The sequence below is a fragment of the Hyposmocoma kahamanoa genome, unplaced genomic scaffold (assembly GCF_003589595.1).
Source record: "Hyposmocoma kahamanoa isolate Upper Pololo Valley unplaced genomic scaffold, ASM358959v1 88, whole genome shotgun sequence".
In the NCBI taxonomy this organism is placed as follows: Eukaryota; Metazoa; Arthropoda; class Insecta; order Lepidoptera; family Cosmopterigidae; genus Hyposmocoma; species Hyposmocoma kahamanoa.
This window is the reverse complement of record NW_020654466.1, coordinates 18,200,079-18,207,162: the sequence shown is the minus strand read 5'-3', so window position 1 is coordinate 18,207,162 and position 7,084 is coordinate 18,200,079. Positions and strand designations below refer to the sequence as shown.

The 7,084-nt window shown below is 35.5% G+C and overlaps 1 protein-coding gene across 1 annotated transcript in view; it reads left to right on the top strand.

The window, feature by feature from the left end:
• Positions 1 to 7,084, top strand: part of LOC113235629 — a 180,149-nt gene that overhangs the window by 140,027 nt on the left and 33,038 nt on the right. The window contains exon 5 of the mRNA XM_026471411.1: positions 1,182 to 1,304. Within this exon, the coding sequence (XP_026327196.1) occupies positions 1,182 to 1,304 (123 nt within the window). The remainder of the gene's footprint in view (positions 1 to 1,181; positions 1,305 to 7,084) is intronic.

Genomic DNA, 7,084 nt, shown 5'->3' with positions numbered 1-7,084 from the left:
GTGTGTGTGTGTGTGTGTGTGTGTGTGTGTGTGTGTGTGTGTGTGTGCGTGTGTGTGTGTGTGCACATATATTATATATATATATTCCCTTCCCCACATCCCCTTACAAGATGCAGGAGTTTACAAGGTTGACTGTGAGTGCGGTCTCTCTTATATTGGACAAACGAAGCGAAGTAATAATTGTACCCGCGTCGAAGAACATATAGCTGTCAAAGACCGTCGCGTAAACAAGTCTGCAGTCTGCGAGCATGATATGGATAAATCACTAGTTTGGGATCCAGTATTTCTTCTGATGAAAAATTCCAAAAGACATAAGACTGCAGTACTAATTAACATGTTTTAATTTATTCTAATTTCCATTATTAATTATTAATAAATTTAACTTAAACAATTCATATTGTTACAATAAAACAATTCGTACAACAATGTAGCGTAAATTGGAATGTTTCTTTGTAAAATTAAAAATAAGGTATTTAATTAATAACTTTTGTAACTATAGTGAAAAAATAGGGTGGTTTGCATTAATATTAGACATAGCTGGTTGATGACTGTACCACCTCAGTCAACCGTGACCATGAGACCGGTAAAGGGCCCTAAAACGTTGGTCTGTTTGAAAAAACAAACATACGCGATTGAAATCCGGAAAAATAGTTTCATTTCCTAAATATTTTATATATTACATTCAGGACTAGGCCTCAATACAATTCCTTCAGTATGTCACATTTGACTCTTTAGCGCATCGCATCAAGAAACTTTCAGTACAGTTCCTTGTGAAAGAGACCATCCAGGGAAGTAGGTACTGTCACCTTAATGTAAATATTACTGCTTTCCGATATTGAAGAGATGTTGGTTAAGTTACAGAAACAAATGGATTTGTCAACTTATGTCTCAAGGTGACAGACGCAGTGGCAGTGTTCCTCAGATATTTGCGATTTAAAACTCTTAGTTGCACTGGAACTGCTATGAACAGGCGTGTCGCTTAACACCAGCCGCACGACTTTTAGCCCCGGTTGTCGTCGGCTGCACGGTTTGACATATCTTAAAAGACTTTTTACGAACTTTCTCTGACATGAAATCTTTCATTACGATGTTTTATATCCACCGTAAACGGAAGTTTATTTACCGTCTGCAACAGATAAGTACGTAGTATTTGAACAAAGTTTTGTTTGTATTGCCTACAGAGACGGAATCGGAATTGGCTCATCGATGTCTGAAGCTGTTGAGTGGTACACAAACGCGAATGCTGCCCTGCTCAGTCATCTCACCAAGGAAATCAAAGACACAGACAGCAGCACATTGTGGAGGTAAGGTCTTATTTGTTGTAGGCAATAATATATTAATAAGCATACCGGAAGGCGCAGCGTGGGCAGACCTCTAGCAAAGTAAAATCCGCTTTATGCAAGCAACGTAAGACCGGTCGTTGTGACTATTTTTGGGTAGGCCTATTTTAGACGATTGACCATTTTCAGACGTCTTTCGGCTGGAATGATGATATTGAATGCATTAATGCTTTGCAAAACAATATAATTACAAGATAATAAGGTTCATTACCTAACGAAGCGCTGAAGCATAAGCAATAGGCTTTCATAATTCAAAGTCAAATTCCAAGCATTTATTGCTAACATGTTACACAGTGGCCTTATTAGAATAGTTTCAAAATTACCCTTTCCAGATACTGCAATTACAAACACCACTATGTAGTGCACTACAATTATATTTTGTAGAATAAGCGTTTATCTATACTAAGCGGTATAAAACAATGTATTCTAAATATTCGATAAAATCAACATCTAAGCTCACAACTCATCGAGACAAAGGTCATGGTCCATAATCTGACCCGGATAATAGATGTTTACGTAAAAAAACGCAGTTATAAACCACTTTTTATTTTATGTAAAAAAAATATTCAAAATCAACAGGGTTTACGGAGTGTAACAGGGCAATCAAGACATGTTATTTAGCATATTTTGCGTCAAAACCTAAACCTAATTTAGATTAATGTCAGACTTTCTGTCAAATATTTATTTGGTCTGTGGTCAAAATAAATATGATCACACTCGAGCACGATTCCTGCGCGACGTCATTAGGAAAGACCGAAATCGTTCTCTGGAGATAAGGGATGGCTTAAAAAGCAAAAAATGTAACTCTGTGAAATGTATATCTGTGAATTACAAAATACATATACCTCTATCGACATAGATTAATTAAAATTATCACATGAGCATTACAATAGTGTTAATGCGTGTGATTATTTAAAAAAAAAAAACATTTTTTTAATTGAAACAAAGCGTTATCTCAAGTCTGAGTTGCCTCTTTTGTTAATAAAGAAGGATGGCGACATCCCGTGTATTTTGTGACCCAGTGTTTTTGAGGACGTGAATTAAAGAAACCTTTCAATACTTGTGATCCATTATCAAAGCATCAAAAAAGCTAATTGGGTACAGCCTGTAGAAGCTGGGGTTATAAAGTTGATATAGGTTATGTTTATAACATTGTCCTGTATTTCGCCTCATATCAATACAACGTTAACATGTTCTGCTACAATGAAATTGAACAAAAATATAAATCTGCCCAAATGGTCACACTGTTCTCAATCTCAATATGTTATTGACTTTGGCAAGAGGCCTCTTGTCAAAACGTTCCTTTGCTAACTTTCTTATCTCTCATTTAAATATTGTCTAAACATTTTTGTCACGTTGTGTTTTATTTTTTACTTTATGTCATTACTGTTTAATCGATTATTTCATTAGGTATTTTTTTGCTTTAATGTAACGTTATACGTGTGTACTATAAAATAACCAATACTTTAGGTAGGCAAACATTCGATCATACTTAAAGTGAGACGTACCTACAAGAACGTTACCTAATCTATGGTCGAACTGAACTGGCGTTATCTTTTTGCATTTATTCTAAAATACATTGTTTTACAATTTTTTTAATCCCGGCTTCCAAAAATATACATATTTGTTAGTTGATAACTAGGCACAAACTAAAACGTAAAATTATACAGCAAAGTCCGTGAACGGCTCTTCGTTGATTTTATAATTATTGGGTCAGCTTTCGCCATCCTTCTTTGCAAATGTTTAATACCATACCTCTGTACTATGTAATATACAGTTGAAAATCATCTATTTTCTTTTAAAGTCACTGTACAGGTATTTCTGTGTTGGTTGAGAGAAATAAATAGATACTATTTAAGTACCTCATTCCATATACAATCGTATCTTTTATGGACATTAAAATTTATTCAAACAATGTCTGTTTTATAACCGCACTTACCTACGTATAAATCTGTGAATTACAAATAACATTTTCTAATGTCGTACTTGAAGTGAGTTTTAGAATAAAGAATAAGAATTGTATTTATTATGTATTTTATTACCTATATATGAAGTTGCCAAGAAATAGTAGATGGCTACCGAACAGAGTCGCTGTTTCAACCCACAACGTATTTTTTTTTATAATATCAAGTAAAGAGACGAACAAGCCGTGTGCCTGATGGTAAGCTACACGCCTGTCCATAACAGTTGCAGTACCACTCAATGGTTTAAATCGCAAAGATCTGACGGGCACAGCCACTGCGCCCGTCACCCTGAGACATAAATTGACAAGACTCATATGCCTGTAATTTCACCAGCACCTTTACCCTTTAACCGGAGCGTAATGTTTATATTACGGCAGAAATAGGTAAGGTGGCAGTACTTCCCTGGACGAACTCTTTTACAAGGAGCTCTAATGCTATTAAAACTCGTTTTTTTTTATAATTTGGTTCATAACTATGTTTGATGAACATCTCTTTAGCTCTTTTCTCTTTTATTTGTCCGCTCGACTTGAAATTTGGTATACTATACGAAAATCGGATAACATTGCAATAGTAGTACTCTTGATCTGATGGTACAACCAGAACAGTCTGCAACAGCGATGCGCGACATTGAATGTCACTAATAACAATCATTCGAATGGGCAAATCATTCGTCTAATAGAATCCAAACATAATCATTCGACTAAAATTGAATCGAATGATTGCCAATACCGAATGCACGAGTCGAATGATTATTATATAGGATCCATGTCCATATCAAAATATTCCTGTCACCGTCACATTTTCGGTATTTACCATATTATTATGTCAGAAAGGGCTAGGTAATCAAGATTTTATTCTTGTTGATATACCCACATCATTAATGTGAAAAGATCGAGATACATTAGTACTATCTAGTTTTTAAATATCAATTAAAATGCCACAATGCTGCTGGTCACATTACAGTATACTGTCCCACATATGCTTAGGCATTATTCAACGGAGCATGCAGAATATGTAGCGTACAATGATTGGTTGTTTTTTGTCAAGCCTAATATTTACTCTGTTTTTCTCTTTTCTTTTCATGTTTTTACGTTTTCTTATAAATACTTTTGCCTTCGCTGAAGAAATTATTTTTGATTCTATTCTACTCTAAGTGTATAGTTGTGCTCTGTGGAATCTATTAGTAATGAATGATCATTCAGTTCATTCGAATACGAAAATTAGTAGGTTACTAATTTGTCATTCGAGTGGCAGGATTAGTAATTACTAACGAATCGAATATTGAAATCATTCACAATCGCGCATCGTTAGTCTCTTCAAACTCGAACAAAACTATCCAACCCTTCAAATATTTACAGCAGAACTAATTGTGTTTGGGCTCATTACGTTTGCCTCAGCGAGTAGTTAGCTTACAAATGGTGACTTTATTGTCTTTTTTGAATACACTTTTTTTATGGAACATTCCTTAAGTTCTTAATTTAATATATTATTTTTTCGAAGTCACTCCTGACCACTGGACTGTCCACAAGCCTCTTTCACGACAACTTTCCCAACAGATCCCACATAATATTTTATTGCCTTGGAAAAATTCTATTTACACCATCTTTAAGTAAAAAATCGTGTCTTTATGAAAACATGTCCGCTATATTACCATTTTATGGCGCATTTTTATGCACCGTAAAACAAATGAGCCATAAAATGCAGATTGTTAGCATCGTTTAGTAAAATGTTGCCTCTACGTTTGGCAATTTATTTGATAGAATTATAAGAATTTATGAACGCTTTAGTCAATCAACAAGTTGTACGGTGAGCCTAATAGTGATATAAAGTCGTAAGAAGAGAAATGCATACGGGTAATTTATGTGTTCTAAATTGGTTCTGGCTTGGGTGTATTGGGTAGTGCCCCAGAGTTGCTCTAGTACTCATGTTGCATGAGATTGCTTAGTTTGAGACCAGGAGTTCATCCATTCAATAGAGCTATTTGTGAAAGATTCAGGTAAGTTCGGCCACCTTACTGTTTTTGCCGCCAAGTGGTAATGTCACCATTACTATGTTTTGAGGGGTAAATAAGGGTGGGATACATGAGACTTGTCATCTTATGTCTCAGACTGACGAGCGCAGTATCTACCACCAGTAACAATCCATACACGTCCCGCTACCAGGCAAACAGAAACTTTCAGTAGTATTGGAGCTTGAAAGAGCCTTGTGAAATAGTTCAACCAGAGAAGTACTGTCACCTTACCTGCCTATTTCTGCCGCCAAGCAGTAATGTTAGCATTACTGCGATCCGATATAGAAGGAGTGTTCGTAAAATTGCAGGCACCTGAGATTTGTCAACTTATGTTTACTTACTTACTAAACTTATGTTTCAAGTTGACAGGCGCAGGGGCATTGCTGCTTTGCGATTTAAAGCTCTGAGTGGCACTGCAACTGGTATGGACAGGCGTGTCGCTTATCACCATGCGCACAACTTGTTCGTTACGTCACTTGCTATCATACAAAAGTCAATTGTTTCTGTTGGTTTTTGGATGACGGTTTTATGTCTTACTGAAACGCTTTGAAATTAACTAATCTGAATTCAAATTAGGCCACAAGCTGCAAATCCGTTTATGGACCAGCGAAAGCTTAGGTAACACTCATATGTACTGATGTGGTATAAACTATGTCTACGTTCCTGTTATTATAATGTCTTCAAAATTATTTCCAAGTTAATTAAGTTCTTAAGATCACATAAAATTTTATAGAACTGGGACAATGACGCCACCCCATACCATCACGTTTGTGATATAAGAGCTTGAGCTAATAACTGCTTATTAAATGAATTGTTTGTCATCTAGGAAGATTATCTAGGTCACGATGGATTGAAGTTGTGTGTTATGGATTTAGTCTTAACGCATTTCTTTTGAAATTGAATTCATCAAGGGTACAGTATTTAAATTAAATTAGCTTACATGGATGGCAAAAACCCATGGTAGGAACTTGTTTAGCTCGCTCAGGTTGTATTGGTCTTTTGAAATAAATGGGGTAAATAATAAATATGCACAAAGTGATAAGACGAACAAGCGACACGCCTATCCATAACAGTTACAAAAACACTTGAAGCTTTATACGCAAAGATCTTAGGGGCACAGAAACTGTGCCCGTCATTCTGAGACATAAGTTGACAAGTCTCGTGTGCCTGTAATTTCACCAGCACCCTTACCTTTCCAAACCGGAGCACAGTAATGCACACATTACTACTTGACGGCAGAAATAGGTAAAGTGGCGGTACTTCCCTGGACGAACTCTTTCACAAGGAGCTCTACTGCTACTAAACTATCAGGAAGATAAATAAACAATATAATCAGTAGTTGTCAAACCAAACAAAAACAATTCATTAAATATGTGGCCGGAATCATAATCATGATGTTAGAAGATTTTGCGAGGTGTATAAATAAATAATAAATAAATAAATAAAATGTTTATTTCAGTGAAACAATTAACTGTACATTAACAGTGGATGGTACCTCCTATTAAGCTTATCAAGCCTGTGTTAGGAGGCACCGCTCTTCCATAGCTATAAATGCATATTTAACTTAATTTAGTGTTGAATTTTTACATTTCCAAACATCGTCAAAACAAAACAATTTTTGTTTAACAATTTTCAACTGTTTTAACTTCTAATTTTAAATTTTAATTTAATTTGAATCTTAAAAGTGTGTGCATTATTTATATTATGTATATGATAAAGTGTGTGTGCGTGTGCGTGTGCGTGTGCGTGTGCGTGTGCGTGTGCGTGTG